Raw genomic sequence first — 24,350 nt, forward strand, 5'->3', positions numbered from 1 at the left:
TGCACACGGATAGTTTGGGTGGAAATCTGCACCCTTTCCTTCAATAATCCCAGACCAACGGTGAGACTTGGTGGTACCCAGTGTGTGCTCAACTCTAAGAGCAGAATGGAGGGTGCTCTGACACGACGGGGCTCATCACACCCTGATAAGCACATGACGTTACACTGGGTGCCTCATCTCAGACCCAGAACCCTGGATTTAGGGAGTGAGGTCTTTTACGGAAAACTGAGCTTTATTCTGGCACCACAGTTACTGCTTGGGCCTCCTTTGTGCCCTCATCTTGCTAAGGGCATCTCTTCTCTCTTAAATGTTCTGTCTCTCAAACGTTCTCTTAAACTTCTGTCCCCACCTCTGGCCCTGTGATGGTTAATTTTATGTGTCAACTTGACTGGGCCATGGGGTGCCCAGATTTTGGTCTAACATTATTCTGGGTGTCTGTGAAGGTTTCTTGATGGAGTAACAATTGGTAGACTGAGTAAAGCTCTCCCTTATGTGGGTGGTCCTCACCCGATCAGTTTTGTTCAATAGAACAAAAAGGTGGACGCTTCTGGAGTAAGGGGACTTCCTCCTGCCTGACTGCCTTGAACAGGGACACCCGTTGTTTCCTGCCTTTGGACTGGAGCTACATCATCACTGTCCTGGGCCTCCAGCCTGCTGACTGCAGATCTTGGGACTTGTCAATCCCCATAATCATGGGAGCCAATTCCTTTTAGCCAATCAACCTCCCTTCCTCTCTCTCTCTTCCTCCTCTGCCTTCCCCTGACAATTTCGTCTGCACCCAGGCTTTCTACCAGTGCTCTGATGCCTCTGACATGGGTTGTACTATGAGCCACTGTTTGCAGAATATTTGCTTGGTCATCTCACGCCCCTCATTTGCTTCCCAGCCACACTCATTTGCACAAGAGGAAGCGGAGCCCCAGAGCGGTTGCATAGCTGGTCTGTGGGGGACTGGGGTCCCAACTCAGGTCCAGGTGGCTCCACAGTCTATGTTTTTGCCATCTCTCCGGTCCTCACCCTTTACCAAACACCAGCCCCAGTCCCGAGAAGCTTGTTCCACCTGCAGACATCCTGATTCCTGAAGTCTACAGTGCAGAGGCCCGCGCGTGCATGACGAGCATCCCAGGGGGGTCCGATGCAGTCAGCTGGGATCTTGTCTGTGGCCACGTGACTGGCCTCACCCCCACCCACTTACCTTCATTTGTCCCCCAGCTCCCTGGCTGCTTTTCTGAGCTCTAGACGTGCACCGTCCAGTAGGGTAGCCACGGCCGCATGTGACTTTTGAGTGCTTGAAACGTGGCTAGTGTGACTGAGGAGTTGACATTTTTATTTCATTTTAACTAATTCAGTTTAAATTGAAATAGCCACACGTGGCTAGTGGCTACCATATTGGACATTGTAGGTAAAGTCTCTACTAAGCCATAGTTCACTTATTAATAAGAAACAATCAGTAAGTTTATTGTTTTTACTTTATGCGTCACAAAGGCAATATAGTCACATTGTAAAAAAAATACATGTGGAAGAAGAAAATCACCCATAACCCCAAACCAAACCAAAACAAAACAAAATAATGTTGGCTATACCCACATGGACATCATTTTTGCCAGGTTGTCATCACAGTACTTGCTTTTATGTTCTGTTTGTTCCATTTAGAAGTACGTCATATGCTTCTTCCTCATTGCTCTGTGGTCTTCTGTTGACTTGATGACTCAAAGCCAATGCAATCTTCCTGCCAGTTAAAGTTTAAAGGGGAAGAGAATCCTTATTACCCCATGAGCCAGGCGTGGATCCTGTGATCAGGTTTTCAAGGACCAGATGCACCTCCGGGGCACTGAGCAGCCTGGGAGTCTGGCAAATCCATTGCCAGGACAGACCGTGCAAGCAGCAGCCCCTGCAGTGTCCACTGTTGGTGGGTTTGCAAGCCAGCGGGGGCCCGGGGGCCCCACTGGGGGAAGACCCTCTCTGTTCCTCCTGTGGATCACTGCTGTCCCTCCTGACTGCCTCAGGTCCTGTTTGCTGCCCTGCCCACCTCCATCCACACAGTTGGCCTTTGAGCACAGCTGTGAGGGGACCACTCCCCTGCTCTGAGACCTCAGCCACTTCTTCTCATAACATCATAGTCCGATTCCTTTACTTGACATTGAACACATTCCTTCCCTTTCTTGTCTGATCTCTTGCCACTGTCTCCTCCGCCCTGTGTCCTTCGGAACCTCCGGCCACACTAAACATCACCCACCCTTTCCTACCCCTGTCTTGTCGCCCTCACACTTCATCCCACCAGGTACGCATCACTGTCCAAGCAATGTCCTCCATTGTGATCTCTGCTGTGGCTCCTCTGATGCAGGTTTCATACACACCTTGTTCATTTACCTGTCTTGTGGTGTTTTGAATTATAATTAGATTGAAACTGTTGGCAGGGGTCTATGCCTCCCCCTCTGTGGTCAGTTTTGTGAGAACGGGGACAGTGTTTAACTGACCTTGATTTACCCTTGATCTGCCATCTTTAGTATAATGCAGGGCACACAGTTAGCACTGAGGAAATGTTGGAGGGCATAAAGGTGGCATTATCCATTACCCTGTACCCATAAGCTTTCACTCCCCATTCCCCATCCCTCTTTTTCTAGCCCTAAGCAAGCACTCCTGTATAGATTTGCCTACTCGGGATGTTTCATATAAATAGAGTCATATATATGTGGTCTTTTGTAACTAGCTTCTTTTACTTAGCGTAATGTGATCCAGAGTCATCCACGTTGTAGTGTGTATCAGAACTTCATTCCTTTTATATTTATTTATTAAAATATTTATTCATGTATTTATTTATTTTTGTCTGCGTTGGGTCTTCATTGCTGTGCGTGGGCTTTCCCTAGTTGCGGTGAGTGGGGGCTGCTCTTCGTTGAGGTGCGCGGGCTTCTCATTGCCGTGGCTTCTTTTTGTTTTGTTTTGTTGCGGAGCACGGGCTCTAGGCACGCGGGCTTTGGTAGTTGCAGCATGCGTGCTCAGTAGTTGTGGCTCGTGGGCTCTGGAGTGCAGGCTCAGTAGCTGTGGCGCACAAGCTTAGTTGCTCCGCGGCATGTGGGATCTGCCTGGACCAGGGATTAAACCCATGTCCCCTACATTGGCAGGCGGATTCTTAACCAGTGCGCCACCGGGGAAGTCCCTCCGTTCCTTTTTATGGCTGAATAATAATCCATCATATGGATAGACCACATTTTATTTATCCATTCATCAGTCAGTGGACACTCGTTTCCACTTTTTGGCCATTATAAATAAGGCTGCTATGAAGATTCCTGTGCATGTTGCTGTGTGGACATATTTTTTCAGTTCTTTAGGATAGATATCTAGGAGTGGAATTGCTGTGTCATATGGTAACTCTATGTTTAACTTTTTTGAGGCACTGTTTTGCAAAACGGCTGCACCATTTTACATTCCCACCAGCAGTGTATGAGGATTCCAGTATCTCCACATTCTTGCCAGTACTTGTGATTGTCTGACTTTGATTCTAACCATCCTAGTGAGTGTGAAGTTGAATCTCAGTGTGGTTTTGATTTGCATTTCCCTGACGACTGATATGGAGCATCTTTTCATGGCCTATTTGTATGTCTTATTTGGAGAAATGTCTATTCGGATCCCTTACCCTTTTTTTTTTTGGCTGCACCGAATGGCATGTGGGAAGTCAGTTCCCCGATCAGGGATTGAACCTGCGCCCTCTGCATTGGAAGCTCGGAGTCTTAACCACTGGACTCTCAGGGAAGGTCCCCCCTTAGCCATTAATTGGGTTATTTGTCTTTTTATTATTGAGATCTAATGGTTCTTTATATGTTCTACATGTAGATATCCTGTTAGATATATAATTTACCAATGTTTTCTGTTATTCTGTGCACTGTTGTTTCACTTTCCTGATGTTATTATTTGCAGCACAGAAGTTTTAAATTTTGATATAGTCTAATCTATCTATTTTTTCTTTTGTTTCTTGTGGTTTTGGTGCTTTATCTCAGAAAACATAGACCTACCAAATGTCACAAAGATTCATGCCCTGAGAGCTATAGTTTTTAGCTCTTAGGTTGAGCTCTTGGATCTATTTTGAGTTAATTCTTGTATGTGGTTTGGGGTAGAAGTTCAGGTTCATTCTCTGGCGTGTGGATAGCCAGTTTTCCCAGCCCCGTCTGTTGAAAAGGCCGTTCTTTCTCAATTGGATTGTTGTGGCAAATTCATCAAAAATTCATTGACCCTAAAATGTAAGGGTTTACTTCCGGTCTCTCAGTTTTCTTCCATTGCTGTAGTCAATTATCTTTTAAAGAGATTTAACTAATGAGAACAAAATCTTATTTTTCCATGCAGTTACTGTTTCTAGTCTTCTTCATTCCTTTGTTTAAATCCAGATTTTCATCTGGTACCATTTTCTTTCTCCTTAAAAGACTTCCTTTAGGGCTTCCCTGGTGGCGCAGTGGTTGAGAGTCCGCCTGCCGATGCAGGGGACATGGGTTTGTGCCCCGGTCTGGGAAGATCCCACATGCCGCGGAGCGGCTGGGCCCCTGAGCCATGGCCGCTGAGCCTGCGCGTCTGGAGCCTGTGCTCCGCAACGGGAGAGGCCACAACAGTCAGAGGCCCGTGTATCACAAAAAAAAAAAAAAAAAAAGACTTCCTTTAACTTTTTTTTTTTCCTTTGGTAATGCAGATCTGCCCGTGCAGAATTGTTTCAGCTTTTGAATGTCTGAATTCAGCCGTACTTCACTTTGGTTTTAAAAGATATTTTTTGCTGTGTGTGGAATTCTAGGTCGATAGTTCTTTCATTTTTAAAAAATGTTGTTTCACTGTTTTCTTGCTTGCTTTGTTTCAATCAGAAATCCAGTGCCATCTTTATCTTTGTCTCTTTGTATGTAACTTGTCTTTTTCCTCTAAGGTTTTCCCTTTATCATTGATTTTGAGAAGTTTGATCATGATGTCCCTTGGTACACTTCTCATGTTTCTTGTGCTTGGGGTTTGTTGAGCTTTTTGGATCTGTTAGTGTATGGTCTTCATCAAATCTGGAATATTTTTGGCCATTATTTCTTCAAATTTCCTGCCACGCCCTCCTTTCCCCTTCAGGGACTCCAGTGGCCCCTTGGTTCGGCATCTTGAAGTTGTCCCATGGCTCACTTTAATGGTCTTTTCTTTCTTTCTTTTTTTAAAAAATTTAATTGGAGTATAGTTGATTTACAATGTTGTGTTAGTTTCAGGTGTACAGCATAGTGATTCAGTTATACATATACACATATTCGTTCTTTTTCAGATTATTTCCCCGTATAGGTTGTTACAGAGTGTTAAGTAGAGTTCCCTGTGCTATATGGTGGTTTCTTGTTGATCATCTATCTTATATATAGTAGTGTGTGTATGTTAATTCTAACCTCCTAATTTATCTCCCCCCCACATTAATGGTCTTTTTGTTTTTTAGATTCTTTTCCTCTCTGTTGCATTTTGGACAGTTTCTATTGCTATGCTTTTAACGTCATAGATGTTTTCTCCTGCAATGTGTAATCTGCTTTTAATCCCATTCAATGTATCTTTCATCTGACATTTTAGTTGTCATCTCTAGCAGTTGAATTTGGGCCTCTTAAAAATATCTTCTGTGTCACTGTTTAACTTTTGGAGCATATGGAATAGAATAACAATAACTCGTCCTTCTTTACTAATGCTAATGTCTGTGTCAGATCTGGGTTGATTTCCATAGATTGATTATTTTCTCCATTATGGGTTGTGTTTTCTTGCCTCTTTACATGCCTGATCATCTTTGATTGGATGCCACACATTGTGAATCATACCTTGTTGAGTCCTAGATATTTTTACATTCCATTAAATCTTCTTGAGCATTAAATCTTCTGGGGTGCAGATAACTTATTTAGAAACAGTAATCCTTTCCACTGTGGTTTTTATGATTTGCTAAGTGAGTTTAGAGCAGAGCTCAGTCTAGGGGTAATTATGCCCCACTCCCAGGGCAAAACCTTTCTGAGTATTTTACTCAGTGTTGCGTGGATTATTATGTGTTTTCCCAGTCTGTCTGGTGGGAATAGACCGTTTCCGGCCCTTGTGCACACCAGGCACTGTTCTCTCTCATCCTTTCGGATGTCTTTTACCCCCAGCGGTGGTTATTTTCTTCACAGGCATGTGCTGATCCGTGCTCTGCTAAATCCTCAAAGGAGACCCTCTGGGAATCTCCAGGATTTTTTCTCTGTGCAGCGTTCTTTCCTCTGACTCAGATAATGATGGTCTGGAATAGTGGGCATGGAAAACTAAGGAAAAAAAAAGACTGGGGAGTGGCTAGTGAGAAGAGGATTTGCAGTGAGGAGTGGGCTACTCAGAGTGTGGTCCTCAACCAGTGCTGGCCAGTAAGGACAGAAGCACAGAAATTGAGGCTTTTCATAACACTCTCAACAGAAACTGGAAACTTCCATAACAATTTGACAGAGCATGTTGAGGCTTGGATTTCATATGTTTCATTTTCCCACATTATTGTATTTTACGAGAAAATAAGTCTGACAGGTGGAAATTAAAAACAAAACCCCCAAGACCTGGCCCTTTACCACAGAAAAACTGAGAAGGGAACAGTGACCTGGAGGATTTGGACAAAGAGGGAGACGGAAGTGGATGTGACTTTTAGTTTCAATAATTGAGGGTTTTTGGGCTTCCCTGGTGGCGCAGTGGTTGAGAGTCCGCCTGCCGATGCAGGGGACATGGGTTCGTACCCCGGTCCGGGAGGATCCCACATGCCGCAGAGCGGCTGGGCCCGTGAGCCATGGCCGCTGAGCCTGCGTGTCCGGAGCCTGTGCTCTGCAATGGGAGAGGCCACAGCAGTGGGAGGCCCGCGTACCGCAAAAAAAAAAAAAAAAAAAAATACTTGAAGGTTTTTGAAGGGATCCTGGCAACGGTGCCTTGCGTCACATGCTTAGCATGAGCCGGTGCTGTGCTGGGCCCCACTGTGATCCCTGATTTTGTCCTCTCCTCAGCACCCTCTTTGGAGGAACCCAGGGGTTTAGGTGCCCAGCCAGCCTCTCACCTGGGAAGTAGCAAAGCCAAGGACCCCAGCCTGAGCTTTTCCACTTTCCTCTTTCTTCCTGTTCCTCATCCCCCTGGGGCAAGATGAGCCTGTGGAATCCAGGTTGATCTGTTCACTGGAGCCGAACCAATTTGGTTGGTTTCTTTCTGTTGCTTTGTTGTTAGCAATACCTTCTAACAGTTACCCTATTCTGGAAAAAGCTGTTTGAAGCAGTAGATCCGGTAGACCTTTGTGGCTGATGCAAGTGTTCTATAGCTGCCCTGGTCACAAGTGGCTTTCAGGGACTTGGAATGTGCTTGTTCAAGTTGAATTGACTTTTTTCTTTTTAAGATTTATTTTTTATTTATTTATTTATTAGCTGCCTCGGGTCTTAGTTGGAGCACACGGGCTCTTTGTTGTGGCGCACGGGTTTTTTCTCTTCTCTAGTTGTGGCGCGCAGGCTCCAGGGCGCGTGGGCTCTGTAGTTGTGGCGCACGGGCTTAGTTGCCCCGTGGCATGTGAGATCTTAGTTCCCTGACCAGGGATCCAACCCGTGTCCCCTGCATTGGAAGGCGGATTCTTTATCACTGGACCACCAGGGAAGTCCCTGAACTGAATTTTTAATGTTATTTTATTTAATTAATTCAGTTACATATCAGTAGCCACATATGGGCCGGTAGCCACTGTGGACGGCACAGGTAGAAGTTACCAGTTGGAACGGTGCAATAAAAACATGATCTAAACAATTGCTAGCTTTTACTTTTCTCAGGAAGTATCTTCCTTGTTGGGAAAACCTTGCATTTTTACTTTTCAAGGAGATATTTTAGAAACTGAAATTTGCGGTTAAGTCTTACAGCCAAGGGCCAATTACTTTTCCAGAATAGATGAGTTGTTCCTATTTCTAGAAACAAGGGAGAATGGTGAGTATTGCAAGTTTAGTTTTATTTGTCACATTAAATGGTCAACCTCTCTTTGTGTCATCCTCAACCGCTGTTTCCTTCACCAAGCTACACTGACTTTATCCACATTTTTCTGTTTTCATCTGAAGGTGCCCCTGAAGGCATATATAAAATATTCATTCACTGCATCTATGGGAAGTGACTTTTTGGAACGGTTTCTCGATGAATCTTTACATTTATTAGTGAATATTTTATAAACTATTGTTGTGATGGGAAAATAAAGAGCAACTTTGAGTACTATATTCTAAAGCTGTGGAAAAGCTCTTTATTTGGTATATTTTTCTTGTGCATATCGCTATCCGTTTCCTGTTTCAGGGACTAGAAGCAGGATGATTCTGAAACTAGAGTTATAAAGATGTAACCCGGACACACCCTCCCTCTCAACAGCTTTATGTTTGATGCTAATTGTTATAGGGATGGTCTAGGTCTTAGCACTTTGTTTGAACAAGATGAATCTCTTCAAGTGGAGATGCTGCTTCAGAGACAGTCCTGAGGCATAGCCTAACTCTGTGGTTCTCCACGTGTGGTCCTTGGACCAGCACAGTCAGCATCACCTGGGAACTCATTAGAAAGGCAAATCCTCAGGCCCTTCCCAGACCTACTAAATCAGAATCTCTGGGGAGGGGCCCAGAAATCTGTGTTTTAGCAAACTCACCAGGTGGTTCTGAAGCATGCTAAAGTTTGAGAACCGCCGGCTTAATTTTCTGGTGTTCACGCCTCGACCATTGTTTTATCTTCTGGTGTGTATGAGCTCTGGCATGGCACAGCTGGCTCCAAGTATGTGCCACCATAGGAAGTGTAAGGACAGTGATTTGTCACCACTCAGGGGAGTCACGTGGGGAAGAGGTGTGATTAGGAAGGTCAAGAATCCACCTTCTTTCCCTCCCACAGTCTGAGAAATACTTGTTCCGGGACAAAGGGATAGTATATTGTGATGGGAAGGGTGTTGACTTAGCAGTAGTGAGACCTGGGTGCAAATCCTAGCTCTTCTGCTTAGCTTCAGTCACACAGCCAAGTTTGCCTGACCACTTTAGCTTTTGTTTCCCCATCTTCAAAACGAAGACTCAGTAAAACTGCATATAATGCGATAAGTGGAGTTAACCTGCTTAAAGCGTGGGGTCACGTTATTGCAGGATTAAGGAAATGACCCCCGCCAACCTTCCAACACCCGCCAGCCTGGAATTCTCAGCTGGTAGTGCTGCTCCCACCTGTCCCTGTCGTGGCTGTGGTCTGGCGCCACCTAGTGGTGGTTGGCTGCTCTAGCTTATTTGTCAATGAGGGTGATTCTGGGTCCTGCACTTGATTGGAACTTTCAGGACAGTGGCCGTGATTCCAGGAATTTCCAGGTTCATTGGTTTCTATTTCATTGGCTAGATCTGGAGTAATTCAGATGGGAGGATACTTCTCTCTGCCTCCCTGCTTCTCAAGATGAGTTTGCTTGCTGTTTCCTGCCTGGCCTCACTGTCACTCCATGTGTCTGTGGTAGAAGATGGGGGTCAGTCACCAGTCACGTTATAGCCACATGGGTGCCATCGCAGGGGATTTTTACAGAATTGTCAAGACAAAGAGATACAACGTAGGTAAAGTGCCCAGTACATAGAAAGTGCTTTAAAAAATGAAAATGCCCTTCTCCGTTCCCTGGTAGGAAGAGAGAAACTGGAATCCACGTGGAGGTGTGCACTCAGCAAGCATTAAATAGTGCGGGCGGGCTCATGGCACAATGGAACAAGCACGCACGTCAGCGTCAGACAGCCTGGCTTCCAACCTGCCCACTTACTGCCTGGGCTAGCCTCTCTGAGCCTTGGAATTTATGAAATGGAGATGATAACTTTTAACATATAAGTATGGTGTTTTTATGAAGAGAAGAGGAAACCCAGAGAGCTGGGAGCAACCCTGGGTGTCATTTCCAGTGATTCCCAAGAGTAGGCAATTCCTGCATCTTTGCACTGCTCCGTGATGTTGACACGTGACAGGTTCTATTTCTGCCTAATTCTTGGGTGAACCCTTTCCACGCTGGCTGAATCCTAGAGTAGGTGACACAGAGTGGTCTGTGAAACATCTCTGTGAAAGGCATGTGGCAGGTGTGGACAGAAAGGGGGTTAATGATGCAGTGATATGTGTGGCAGTGTTTTCAGACACCTTTAAAACTTTTTTTAGTATATGAAAGTTCTAAATATAGTACTTGAAACATAGAAGGCAATCAACAGATGTTAATTTTTTTCTCTCACTCTGACAAAATGCAAACTAAATATGGGTGTGGGAGCCAGTTTCTAAATGCAGGGGGTCTTTTAAAACTTTAGTGAAAACTGGAGTTGGAGTCCTTCAGAGCAGAGGAAGGCCCCACCTTCTCAGGACTGTGGCGGAGTCCTAAATATTTTTTCTTTTTTTTGGTAATAAAGGAAATGCAGATGCAACCTCTGAGCCCTCCCCCTGGCCTCTGGGGTCTGGACATGGGACTCCTCAGCTCTGGGGCCTGGCGGCAAAAGGATTTGTCTAGGGAGTTCCCTGGAGGTCCAGTGGTTAGGTCTTGGCGCTTTCGCTGCCGAGGGCCTGGGTTCGATGCCTAGTCGGGGAACTAAGATCCCACAAGCCGCGTGGCCAAAAAAAAAAAAAAAGAGGATTTGCCTAGCCAGTGGGCACGTTTTAAAATGATGATCAAAGTGATACCTGTTCATTATCAAAAGTTTGGGGATGTGTAGGAGAGTATAAAGAAGCAAACAACTAGCGAACATCCCCCCACCCCACATCCTACAGATACCTACCATGTATGTCTCCTCAGAGGCACTGTCATTCTTGGACAGATTTCCCTTCCAGTCTTTTTTTCTTTGAATTTCTTCTTTACGTAGTTGAATCTTACTTTTTTTTTTTTTTTAACTTTTCACATTATTATGTAAGAGTTTTCTTTTAAAAATTAAGAAGAAAGTATTGTTTCTCAGATTATGGATACATAATTCCAGAAAAATTTAATCTAGAAATGCATGAAGCAGAAATTTCTCTCATACCATCTTCCAGTGTACTAAATACTAGAAGAAAGTCTTAAATATTGAAAAGTGTAAAGTGGTAAGTGAAATTGCCCTTTAGTACAACCTGTCAGTGCTCTATAAGATAAGTTTTAAAAAGAAACTTATGAAATTTTGAAAATCATGAAATTTCCCTGTAACACCATCAGCCAGTGCCCACCACTATTAGTTTTAATATGCAGTCTTCCAGGTTTTTTTTCATATCAGTGGTGTGTGTGTATGGGTATAGGTTACTGAAATGGAATTGTACTATAAATATAGTTATCTAGCTTGCTTTTTTCACTTACTAATGTAATTTGAGTATCCTTCTATAGTATAAGCATTTTCGAATACCAATGAAACACTTATTTGACTGGTATTTTAAATGGCTACGTATTACATTTAAATGTGTTCTGTTTTATGTGGTCATTTCTCTAAGGCTGCCAATTTGGATCTAAGTAAACATTTATTCACATTTCCGATTCTTTCCCTAAGCTAAGTCCCAGACAGCCCAATTGAGTCAGAGGTAAACATTTTAAACTTTCCTCTCCAGGGTGAGTTAATCATTTTACACTCTCCTCTATAGCTTACAGAAATACGCACTGACAGCCATCACAAATGAATATGACTGTTTAAAAAAATCTTTGTTGTTATCATAAGTAGGAAAAGCTCTTGTTTACTTTGTGTTTCTTACAGTGCTGGAGGGTTTGACACTTTTGTTGCAAATGTGATGATTTTCCTCTATGAGTTTTAGAACAGAAGTGATCTACCCTCTATTAAATCAAAAAGCTAATTCCTGCTTAGATTCTTTAGAACTTCCCTGACCCTGTTCCAGGAGCCAGAGCGGGGCGTTCTCCACGCCTTGCCTCAGTAGCCTCACCTCTCTCTAGGAAGTCCTGTGCGTTTCCAGACGGCCTCCTCGCTCCCTCTGGTGGCCTCCTCAGTAGCTGCAACCTCGCTTCCCTTCCTCTCATCAGAACCAGGTCATCCCAGTGGGACGTCCCAGAAGGGAGCAGCAGAGCAACGCGCTCCACGGACTTGCAGCCGGACGGTGTGGGGATTGTTTTCCTCTTAGGGTGGGCTGTTTGTGTCCTTGTCGCCTTGGCTGCTAGGGAGGGACTGGAAGCAGGACATAAGCTCTCACCGCGAGCCTGGCAGGGACACAAGGTAGAAAGGATACTCTAGTTAGTTTTCATTTTCCTTTCTAAAACTGAGCCCTGTGGAATCTTTTTATAGAGGGGAAATTTGTAAGGCAGTAAAGTAATTAAGTTTAACTTCCATGGCTGTCAGAGGGTTCTGTTAGTGAACCCTGAAATCACTGAGCTGTAGGTACTCATTCTTGTTATCCTAGTTTAGTTGGGAAATGCTTGTGAAGGTTCTAGAATGAGAACTTCCTAGAACAACTTTGAGGTAAGGACAGGAGGGAAACTTTGGAGAACTAAAGACTTCTAACGTATGCCTCATTGCCATTCACACTCTCTCCATTAAAGTTTGTTTCAGGCAATAAAAATAATATACATAATCATTGCAGAAAAAAACTAATAACATCACCATTTCCTTTACTCAGAGATAATGACTGTGTATGCGCATATAAGTGTGTATGTATATCCATGTCTGTGTACACACACACACAGATGTTTTTAACCCCATTTTGCAGTATTTTAAATATTTCTCCACTAAATATTTTTGGAAAACAATCTTTTTTTTTCCTTTTCACTCTCCTCTTCCTGTCAGAAATACATTCTTTAATATGGCTTCGTAATAGTACATAATTTATCTGATAAGAATTAGATATTTGGTTGACACTCATTTCTAAAAAAATTTACTTATTTAATTTATTTTTGGCTGCGTTGGGTCTTTGTTGCTGCACACGGGCTTCCTCTAGTTGCAGCAAGTGGGGGCTACTCTTCCTTGCAGTGTGCGGGCTTCTCATTGCGGTGGCTTCTCTTGTTCTGGAGCATGGGCTCTAGGCACGCGGGCTTCAGTAGTTGTGGCACATGGGCTCAGTAGTTGTGGCTTGTGGGCGCTAGAGTGCAGGCTCAGTAGCTGTGCTGCACGGGCTTAGTTGCTCCATGGCATGTGGGAATCTTCCTGGACCCATCTTCCTCGAACCTGTGTCCCCTGCACTGGCAGGCAGATTCTTAACCACTGCGCCACCAGGGAAGCCCGACGCTCATTTTTTTGTAAGCTGTTATAAATGATGCTGTGATGAAGATCCTTTAAACAATTTGATTATTTCCTTGGGATAAATTCCTGCAGTAGAATTTTTGGGTCACAATAATCCAAACTTTCTAAATTCTGTTGAAATTTGATATTAAATTTGTCTTAAAAAGCTTGTTTCAGTTTCTGCTTTTCCTTGCAGAGTGGAGAGTGTCAGTCTGTCAATGTCATTACTAACACTGTCATTCTTTTTAGCCTTTGCTAACTGGATAGACAAAGCTTGGTATACTATTTTAGTTTGCAGTTATAAAAAAAAATGAGAAAAGTTAAGGATTCTTTTATATTCATTGGTCATTCATACTACTTTTGTCATTTTCCCCCCATTCTTTGCCCAGTCTTAAAATATTGGGCTGTTAATTGAGTAATTTGCATATTGGGGTTAAGCTCTGTTTGTCATATAGTACAGGTGCTTTTTCTAGCATGTCGTTTGCCTTTTGGTTTATAGTGTTTCACCTAAAGAAGCTGTGTGTGTGCAGTTTAAAAACGACAAGAAAACAAAAAGCTACAAGAAAGTACCATAGGAAATAACCCTTATTTACGTACCACCCAGAATACACAAACATTTATCTGTTGTCATTTTGGCTTATTTTTAATAAAGGAAGAAGAATATTACAGATAAATTGGAATCATGTTGGTTCCCCCTCCCGTCCCATTTCCCCCTTCCCCAGGGCAGGTACTATTATGAATTGAGTGTATGGATCCTTCCAATCCCAGCTTTTATACTATTACCTCATATACAAGTATCAATAGACAATACATAGGACTAGTTTTTGTGTGTATGTAACTGACATATACACTCTCTCTCATAATAATGCATCGTTGAACAGTTTTCCTCATTTGCATATGAGGACTTTCAGTTCAATTCATAATGATACATACAGACCTAGTTCATTCATTTTGATTGCTGTTTAGTATCGCATCCATTGAATATAACTCTAAATTCTTCCTCAATGTATTTATCAATTTTTCCATATTGGTGAACACTGAAGATGCTCTGGGTTTCTCAGTTTTCATTTCAGCCCTGCAGTGAACATCCATACATGCACCTCCTTCTGCACACTGGGGGATCTTCTCAAGGGGTGTCCCTAGCAGTGTGTTGTGGGTAATGTCAATTTTCAGGTCAACTGGCTCTTGCCAATTCTTCCCAAAGTGGTCAAGCCAATCGATGTTCCCACCAGCAGTGTGAAAGGGTCCCTCTTTTGTCTCACAACTTCGCCAAGACAGGGAGTTATCAGACTTGGTGAGTTTTGCCCATCTAGGGATGAGTTATCTTCTCACTGTGGTTTTAATTTGCATGCACTGATTGGTGGTGGGATTGAACATCTTTTTCAATGGTTGTTGCCTAGAGTTTAACAGGTTTTGTAATAGGGAAGAACCTTTGTATTCTATTACAAGTTAATCCTGAAAGGCATGTTGCCTTTAAGCTTAAAGTATACATAATGGCCCATCTCTGGGAACCCTGGCTCCCAGGTAATGCGCATTAAGCTAAAATACCTTTGTTTAGCTCACAGGAAACATCCTTTGTTTAGCTCACAGGCCCACCCGTGAATGGCTGCATCCCCCTCTGGAGGCTGACTGGAACCAGGAAATGTTCGGCTTTACTCCCTCCCCTTTAGTATAAAAGAGCCTGAATTCTAACTCAGGCACGGTGGTTCTTTGGAATAGAAGTTTACCATCTTCTTGGTCTACTGGCTTCCCGAATAAAGTCGCTATTCCTTGTCCCAGCGACTCGTCTCTCCATTTATTGGCCTGTCGTGGGGCAAGCAGTACGAGCTTGGATTCAATAACAGTTTTCTCTTCTCTACACCTTCCTTTGATCTTTTTCCCCATTGGGTTGCTTGTCTTTTTCTTAGGACTATTAATATTCTTTGTATGTTTTAGATACTAATGCCATGTTGTATGTTGTAGCCATCTTCTTATCCCTGACTTGCCTTTCCTTTTATTCCATTTATTGCCCTTCCCTTGGTTAGACTGCTACCAAGACCTCTTAGTCTGAGGCTGAGTTGAAATTACAGTTACGTCCTCAGGGGATGTAGCACATGCTCAGAGCATTAAAACGTTCTAGAGGAACCCATCAGAGGGTTGGGGAGACATTGAGATAACAGTAAATCTGGCAGCAACTAACACCCCGCAAAGGGTCTGACGGAGAAGAAGGTCAGGGCCTTCCTGTTAAGCTTAGTATAGAGGCAGGCAAGTGGATGGTCAGTGCATGGAAATCCTTACCGTGCTAAAGTCAAAGACAGTTGCCTGTATTTTCTTGTAACAGCTTTTGTTTTTCGCACTGAGGTCTTTAGTCCATCTGGAGTTTTTTGCTTTTGTAGTTTCATTTATTTCTTTTTGTGGCTTTTCCCCTACGTTGATGCTTTCAAAGTCCTCTCTGAGCTCCGATGAGTCTCCATCAGCAACCTCTCCCTCGTTACCTTGTGCTCTTTGCCTGCTCTGGGGCGTCACAGGCAAGGACACCCATTGTGTAGGGAGGGGACTTCTCTGTGTCTCAAGCACCATCAATATTTTTGACATCGGTGATTTTGGTTTCAGGTGACTTTAGGCCTAAGGAGCTTGATTCCACTAGTGTTTAGAATTCATTCAGTTTTTGAAACTTCCACGGAGTCTGTTGGGTGTGATTTGTGCGTGGCCCTGGAGGTATTCTCAGATCTGGGGTTGCCGCTGAATACAGATCCAGGGTCCCCCACAAAGATGCTTCCGCTTACCTCGAACAGGTGGCCCATTGTGTTTTTTCATAAGGGATCCAAGGAATTGATACAGTGTGCTATTCTTGTCAGTGTCCTAGCTCTATGGAAACTAAAGGTACATCTAAGGAGTCAAGGTGCTTTGAATTTTTCCCACTTCCACCCACCCCACTGAGATCAAGAGAAAATAGGAAAAATCATCATTTTTTCAACAGTGTGTGTTTTCTGTCGTTCAGATGAAAAAAGATGTGAAAGTAAGGAAGATAAGAGCCGACCAATTTATAGGAATTTCCTGATAGGTTGTCACCAGCATCCCCTGGAGAGTATGTCAAAGGTGATGATGCCCAATGTCTGTGGGAAACGGCAGCGTCACAGGAGACTGTTGCCTGGTATCCCCACATGTGGATGCCTCTGCCATCTTGTCACCCAGTGTCTTGCTGGCTTCTTCCTCAGCAGAGAGGAGGTGCGAGAAGTGGGTGTAGGATGATTCCCAAGTCAGTCTGCCAGGCAGCAACCACCAGGGGACCCTGTCTTCTGGCCTGAGTCTACCTGTTACCAAGGACCACAGCAGCTTTCAGGAACCAGAAAATGTTATTGATAATTGGCATTTTTTGCATGATTATTTTGCATGATTATTATTTCTGCTTTAAAAGATTTTGCCTTTCTTTTCTCTTTTTTCACTGCATATTAACATTTTCTGTTTACCCTGCCTTTGTGTTTTTTCCTTAGGCCGGAAGCTGAGAGGAAAAGCCTTTTATTTTGTCAACGGCAAAGTGTTTTGTGAGGAAGACTTCCTGGTGAGTTTGTCACCCAAGCTTCCCCTCCTTTCAGCCCTGCCCTGAGTCAGGCGGGGAGCGTGCAGAGAAGCTGGGCTAAGCAGAAGAAGGTGGCTTCTCTCTGCGGTCCCTAGTGCCGTCTGCAAGCTGCACTGCTGGAGAAAGGTGTCCTGACTTCCCTTCTGCAGAAGCATGGGGTGGCCCACGTTCCCAGGCAAATGACAAACTGCAGAGCTTTGTGCTTTTCAGGGACTTGGGGGTTGCTCAGCGTGTCCTCTTGTGCTTTGCCCATTTCTGCCTTCTCCACCCAGCTCTTAACTCTCACTCTGGGACCTGGGCCCCCTTACTTCTCATTCTGCCTGCCTCTCCCACGCACTGAAAGTCTGTCCATGTGCCAGTGACTCCCACGTCTGAACTCCGGCCACGTAGGCGCCTCTGAGGCCAGCTGTTCACAATCTCCCTGCCCGTCAGACAGTCCCCAGGGTTGTCCCCAGCCCATCCGCCAGCCCCTCCCACTGTACTTGAAAGTCACCTGAAGCAGAAAAGTCCCCTTGCCTGGGACCTTATCTCTGAGAACAGTGTCCTAGGTTCCTCCTCTACCCCTCCGCTTTCCTATCTCTCCTAGAGTGTGGCCAAGCATTGGGCCTGGTGCCACCGCGTCCTCCCCAGGCCTGTGTGGCTCGTGACGTCAGCATGGCTCCGCCGGCCCCTCACTGCTGTGCTGTGTCACTGCCCAGGCCCGGGATCGAGGGTTCAGAGCATGCGCAGGAGCTCTCTGCGGTCTGGGCAGCCTCCCATCTCACTCACTCTGAGGCTTGCGGTTCTCTGCATGCCATGGCCCCATGCTGTGTGCCTTGGCTTGCACTGGGTCCCCTGCTTGGAATGTCTTCACCCTTTGTTTGCCCAGATCACTCGACGGCCCTCACGTTCCCCCGCCTCGCAGTGGATCTCCCCTCCTGTGTGCTGCTGCCCCGGGCTTGCCAGTGGTCAGAGCACCTCGTGTCTGTTTACAAGTCTTTCCCTGGCTTGACCGTAACTTCCTAGGGAGGGAGGAACGTGCTGCTTCACCTTTACGCCTTCAGACCCTAACACAGTGCCAGGCATGGAGCGCTGACTGGTCAGTGGGACCACCAACATGAGACCCAGAGCTGGCTCGGGGCCAGCTTCTCTGGGGATGTGTGGGTTGACTCATTATGACTCGTGTTTGCCGGCAACCGCCAAGCAAACCCAAGGAAATTGCTTCCTGCGTGCCTTCAAGAATCACTTCCTCCACATGTTCACTTCAGTCTCCGGCGCTGTGTGTTTGATAGTCAGATGGTGGCATACCAGAGTTGACTGTCTCCCAGTTTCACATCTGATGGGCCAAGTGCCTGTCCTGCTCCTGGAGTCTCATGGGCTCTTGGTGGGCCAGGTGCCCACCCCTGGGCAAAGTCTTGGGTGCTGGACGACTGTGAGGCTCTGATTGGCCAGGTCTGAGCCAGTGCCTTGCCTTGGAACCCATCATGGGGTCAGCCCCACGGGAATCACAGGACCACAGGATGGGGAATGGGGCTGGATCCCAAAAGAAAATAAAGAACTGTTACCCCTAGAATCAGGAGGAAGTGCTGGGCAGCAAAACCCCACACTATGTGGTGTAGAGTTGCAGAAAATTTCCCTTTTCTTTTCCACCTTCCTTTCCATTACATTTCCCTTATTAAGGTCTGTTTGCAATATTTAAGCTTCTAGTATCTTCCAGCGTGTAGTATCTAGTCTGTTTTCTGAGGTGAGTTCCTCGTTTCTTTCAAGACTAGAGCTCTGTGTGTGTGTGTGTGTGTGTGTGTGTGTGTGTGTTTTGGTAAGGTAAGGTAAATAATATTTATCCAGTTTCTTTGAAGCTAATCGTAAAAGGCATTGGCTTTTAAACCAGACCCAGACTTGAATTTGAATCCCGTCATTACCCCTTACAGGCTGTGTGACCATGAGAAGGTCAGTTAACCTTTCAGAGCTTCCCTTTGCTTCCATTTGAGAAACAGTGTAATATATACCTTGAAGAATTGTTTTTTTGTTGTTGTTTTTTTTGTTTTTGTTTTGAAGAATTGTTTTGAAAATTAGAGTGATGGTCTCAAACTTGAGTGTGCATCAGAATCCCCTGAAGGGCTTGTGAAAACTCAGGATGGCTAGGCCCCACCCCCTGAGTTTCCAGTTTAGTAGGTCTGGGGTGGAGCTGAAGAATTTGCGCATCTGACAAGTTTCCAGGTGACGCCAGGGAACTCCGTTTTGAGAACCACCGGATGAGAGACTGACGCCTCTCTCTGCGCAGCCTCTTATGCAGAGCCTGGCATGTCATGGGCGCCTGGGTGCAGCTGTTGAAGGCGAGTGGTATTAACATTTGTAATGGCTTTTGTGGCAGAGGATATTCTGTGATTCATCACACTGTTGTCCCCGGGGTCATGACAGATCCTGTGTAGAGTGACACATCTTTCTGAGAAATTCCTTGTGTTCCTCATGACTGGCGGGGAAGTAGCAAGATTCCTCTGCCCCGCCTGGGTTTAACTTTCTTTTCTCTTTCCACTGCAGTACTCTGGTTTCCAGCAGTCTGCTGACAGGTGTTTTCTTTGTGGACATCTGATCATGGACATGGTGAGTAGGGTCAGCCGAACAAGACAATAGCATGGTGGGAGGGGGAGGCATTCAGAGAAAAAAGAAATTAATAATTGAGAACAGTGTTTCCTACCTTGATTTGTGGCTACATCTGGTTTTATTAAAAGAAGACCCCATGCTTGCTTGCTTGCTGTAGTAGCACCCGCATTTGGCTTTTACTGGAATTAGCATCCTTCGCCATCCAGTCCACATGATGTCATTTCTGCTGGCACTGTCTCCTTTGGGCTGTTCATGTCACATTGGCCTCCCTCTGATTTTCCGTGATCCTTGTGGCATCCCAGGTGAGATGCCAAACGGAGCTGCAGAAATCTCAGCTACTTTGGAATTGGGTGTAGAACGTCAGATAATACAGTTGTTTTTCCCCATGTTCTTCCCGGCTTGATCATTTCCTAAGATGAGGTCTGGGGGCCCGTTGTTCGTTCTGAGATAGCAAAACAGGGAGCAGGTTTTATCCATTCCGTTCCTCGCTCAGCCATGGTTCTCTGAGCTTGTCCTGGGCCTCAGTGCCTTTATCTTTTGAGTGGGGACAGTTCTTCCTTCCTCACCTCCTTTTAGGGTAAGGTTGTGAGGTTAATGAATACAGAGTTCTTATTTTCTCAGGGATCAAATTGCTCACCATTGGAGAACAGCCCTATCGAATTTCTTTAATATATTGGTCAGAGAAAATCGTTATATAACATTCTACTAGTTGAAAGAGTTAAATCCCTCTCTAAGCTGAGCCATTAATTCCATTATAGAGAAGGGAATTGCTAGTCATTGTTTTTGTTTGTTTGTTTGTTTACCTTTTTTATTGAGAAACAACTCAGAGGGTGCACATCTTAAGTGTACAGCTGAATGAATTTTTATATATGTATATACCTATGTGTAAACACCACACAGATCAAGGTATAGAACATTTCCAACATCCAGAAAGACCCTCTCCCACAAAGATACCTACTGTTCTGACCTCTATTGCCCCAGGCTGGTGCTGGAACTTCATACAGGTGGATTCATATAGTATAGATTCCTTTGGGTCAGCCTTTCCTCACTTAGAAAAATGTTTTTGAGATTCATCCATGTTGTTGTCTGTGTTGGTAGTTCATTTATTCTCATTGCTAAGTAGAATTCCATTGTATGGATATAGCACCCTTTATTTATCCATTCTCCTGAAGAGGGGGACTTGGGTGTTATCCAGTTTTTGGCAATTTATGAATAAGTTGCTGTGAACGCTCTTATGCATGTCTTTGGCGGACATAAACACTCATTTCTTCCGGTTTTATGCTGACAGGTATAAAACAGTGAACCAAAGCTGTCCCTGTTGGTGAACAGACGCTGTTGCCGTCCAGGCTCTGACACCGCACAGCACAGCCTGGCCCTGTGAGCGGTGTCCTGAGAAGCGGCTAAGGCCTTGCTAGGAATGCGGCCCTCCAGCCATTCCGCCAGGGGAGGCAGGCCCAAGCCACACACCCTCACCCCTACCTTCCCCAAGTGCCTGCCCAACTCCACAGGGCTCCATTACTTTAGCAGATTTTGTCCTTGATTTTAGAGCCCTTCTGACAAACCCACCACATATGAGGCCAGCAGTGTCCAAATTTATGAACATGACTATACACTGTTCTTATCTGTGGGTAACCTAAGCCTTCTTTGGGCCTCAAGGTATTTCATTTATCTATTACTACATGACAAGCCACCCCCAAACTTAGTGGTGTAAAACAACAGTGATTTATTATTTATCATGATTCCATGGGTCAGGAATTAGGTCAAGGCTCTGCAGGGCGATTCTTCTGCTCCATGTGGCATTAGCTGGGGTCACTTACTCAGCTGTGTTCAGCTGATGGCACAAGATGATCTCTCACCCTCCAGGCCTCTCTCCCCACAGCTACTAATCTTACTCAGTAGTCTAGCCTGGACTTCCTTTCAGCAAGAGAGAGGAAGTAGCAGCTGCCAATTTTCTTACATCCTTGACTTTAAAATCTCAGAACATCATTTCTTCCTCATTCTATTGATCAAAGAAAGTCACAAGGCCAATCCCAATTCAAGGGAAGCGGGGAACTGAATTTTGGAGACCATCTCTACCTCATGGGATAACATGAAGTCACACTCCTCTCAGACTTGAAAACTTTCAGCGAATGACTGGTAGTGACACTTATTTTTAAAAATAGAACCCTTAATTGCCACCAAGAATTATAATAATACAGAGAAAGGTTCCTTCAGTTACCATTCTTGGTTCTCCAGCAGAATTCAGTTGTGCAACTCTTGGTGTAAATTGTCCGTCTCTGCTCCATCTTTGTTAGTAGAGGGGAATACTCTGGGCTTGGAGGTTGGGCATTTTCCCACATGAAAAAAATTATTACACCTAGTCAGAATGCATCAAAATGGTATCTTTATCCTACCATACTTCTGGCACAGTGTGGGTTAAATTAATTTAAGGGTCTCTTTCTGCCAAGACAGCATTAGTCTGGGGGCCAAATGCATTCCAAGGTCCGGATTGCTGAGGGGACTCTGAAGCCCAGCCGGTTGTTCTTCCTACTTTGGCAGCTTGGGGAGCCTGGAACATTAGTGAAATCCTAGAGGGGATGAGGAAGCTTGAAAGCTGAGCTTTCAGAGGAGAGCTGGGCTAGCATGACGTCCTCCCGGTGTCCCCCAGCTGCAGTGTGTGAGGTGTGGCATGGCCAGAACACAGCATGGCTTTCCCACAGGACTTAACGATGCTCTGCCAAGGTTCTCGTTGGTTCCAAGTCCCCTTCCTTCTGCCTGTCGGAAGGCTTTCTGTGTGGCCCCACTCAGGGATGCTCATGACCATTCTGTACACTCCTTGCCTACGGTGTTTTGGTGCAGGCTTGCTGGTGTTGATTCCATAGTTCTGTTGTTTGTGCTAAGTTTCATGGCGCAGGTAATCACAGAAATGAATCTGCTACTGAGTCATCAGAGATGCTTTCAACTGCAGATGACAGAAAGCCCAGACTCAACTCAAACCAATGGTTCTCAAACTTTAGCATGCATCAGAATCACTCTATTAAAACACCCATTGCTGGAACAGGGCCCAAGAATGTGCATTGTAAACAAGTTCCCAAGGGTTGCCGATGCTGCAGGTGCAGGGACCATACTTGGAGAACCACTGACTTAATAGGAACAAGTGTTTTATCTCACCTAAGAGGTTTGGAGGGAGGCAGTTCCATGGTGAGTTAATTTGGTGACTCACTGACACCACCGTAGACAGGACGTTCTTTCCCTCTCTTCTCTCTCCCACCCTCTGCATCTAGGCTCTGTTCTGGTTTCAGGATGGCCTCTTACAGTTCCAGGTATCAGTCACATGCAGATCAAATGATGCCGAGAGGAAGAGGGTGCATGGGGCTTTCTCCTCATTGTGTTTAAAAGCAGCAGCAACAAAGAGGCTTTACTTACAATTGGATTTGAGATAATCCGGGGCCGAGTCACGGGCTTCTGGATTATCACGCTGCAGAGTCAAAGCTGCTCAGTAGGGGCACCCGGGAGAGGGAAGTTAAGAGGTTTTTCCCAAGCTCTTCCTTGTGGAGTTTCCTTTAATCTTTCCATGTATTTGCTGCTTCCCAAATCTGAGGTGGAGCCTTTCATGGCCCTGCTTTGCATCATTTCCTGCAGAGAATCATGTTTTTTGATAGAGAACCCTCCCTTCTGGAGGTTTGTGAAGTGCAGGAGAAGGATACCATTTGGTTTCCTCCTATTTATACCTGTAACTAGGTTAGCCTTTCCTGCCCCCATCATTGCTTGACTTGGTCCAAGTGAAACTGGGATGAGGGTGGCAGTTGCTCATATGGACTCTCAGCCTGATGTGTCTCTCCCTTCCACTGGCACTTCCTTCCCTATAATCCCAGCTGAGTCCTAACCTCTTCCTTGGCACCCCCAGATCCTTCAGGCCCTGGGGAAGTCCTACCACCCCGGCTGTTTCCGCTGTGTCATCTGTAATGAGTGTTTGGACGGGGTACCCTTCACTGTGGACTCAGAGAACAAGATCTACTGTGTCCGGGATTACCACAAGTAAGGAGAGCCACTCGTGTAAGCCACACTGGCTGAAACTCAGCAGGGTGGAGGGTGGGGACCTGCTGAGGCATGTCTGCAGGCTGCTTGCACTGTTGTCGACAGTGCAGCGAACGTGCAATGGTTTTGCGGGGTGTAACACGGGCCTCGGGGGTCAGCGGATGCCCGTGCAGACAGGAACTGGTTAAAGAATTACGTTTACTGGGAAAACAGGACCAAAAAACCTATAATCAGATTCCTGACTAGGCCTCTGGAGGAATGTGCCAAGCCCTGTGGCTCCAGCCTTACCAAACTTCAAAAGGCCCTGATTCAGGGCTGGTCTCCACCACCCTCAGTTTGCCTGGGCCTGTATGAGGCACCATGAGGGGGGTAAACAGGTCAGCCTCCAGCCCTAGCAGAGTGAGAGGGGGCAAATGCACTTGTTACCTCTGAGGAACAATCCCGAAGCAATAGTCCCAGGAGTGTGCCAGGTCTGTCTTTATAGACGAACTAGAGGGATTCACGTGAAGAGTGATGGGTGGGAGGCAGGGCCGGGCCAGCGAGGAAGGCTCCAGGCACAAGTCTCCCCGAAACACCTCAATATGCCCTTCACTGCTTCTTTGTTTCTCCCGCCAGGGTGTTGGCCCCCAAGTGTGCAGCCTGTGGCCTTCCCATCCTTCCACCTGAGGTAAGATGCTTTTTCAGTTCTGCTCCTGGGGTCTTCCAAGAGATGAATATTTCCCTGGGTCATTTACAAGATCTGTGTCCTGTCCTTATACCTTTGTAAAAATACTTCTAAAATCTCAACTCTGAGATAAATGGTGTCTTCACCAAGAAGCCCATTTCTCATTAGCTGCCTTCCCTAGCCCAGTGTCCTTCTTATGCCCTGTTTGTCCCTGTAATTGGGTCAAATTCTCTGACTTGATACTAACTCCCAGATTAGATGATGAGCAGATGAACAAGACCAAGTAGGTGGTTTTTTCACTGTTGACTCTGACATTCCAGATGGTAGAACTGCATCCCTCTCAGTTCCTCTCATCTGCTATATCTGTCCTTTTTTCTGCTGGTGTTAGTATCCACTACTG

General features: G+C 45.4%; 1 protein-coding gene across 1 annotated transcript in view; it reads left to right on the forward strand.

The window, feature by feature from the left end:
* The window catches only part of LIMD1 (LIM domain containing 1), a 77,898-nt gene that overhangs the window by 42,724 nt on the left and 10,824 nt on the right, over positions 1-24,350 (forward strand). Inside the window, exons 3-6 of the mRNA XM_022573402.2 lie at positions 16,604-16,671; positions 19,207-19,269; positions 23,156-23,286; positions 23,902-23,953. Coding sequence (XP_022429110.1) covers positions 16,604-16,671; positions 19,207-19,269; positions 23,156-23,286; positions 23,902-23,953 — 314 coding nt within the window. The remainder of the gene's footprint in view (positions 1-16,603; positions 16,672-19,206; positions 19,270-23,155; positions 23,287-23,901; positions 23,954-24,350) is intronic.

This window comes from Delphinapterus leucas, chromosome 10, assembly GCF_059928025.1.
Source record: "Delphinapterus leucas isolate spDelLeu-1000000601 "Yukka" chromosome 10, BTC_Dleu_Yukka2, whole genome shotgun sequence".
NCBI lineage: Eukaryota > Metazoa > Chordata > Mammalia > Artiodactyla > Monodontidae > Delphinapterus > Delphinapterus leucas.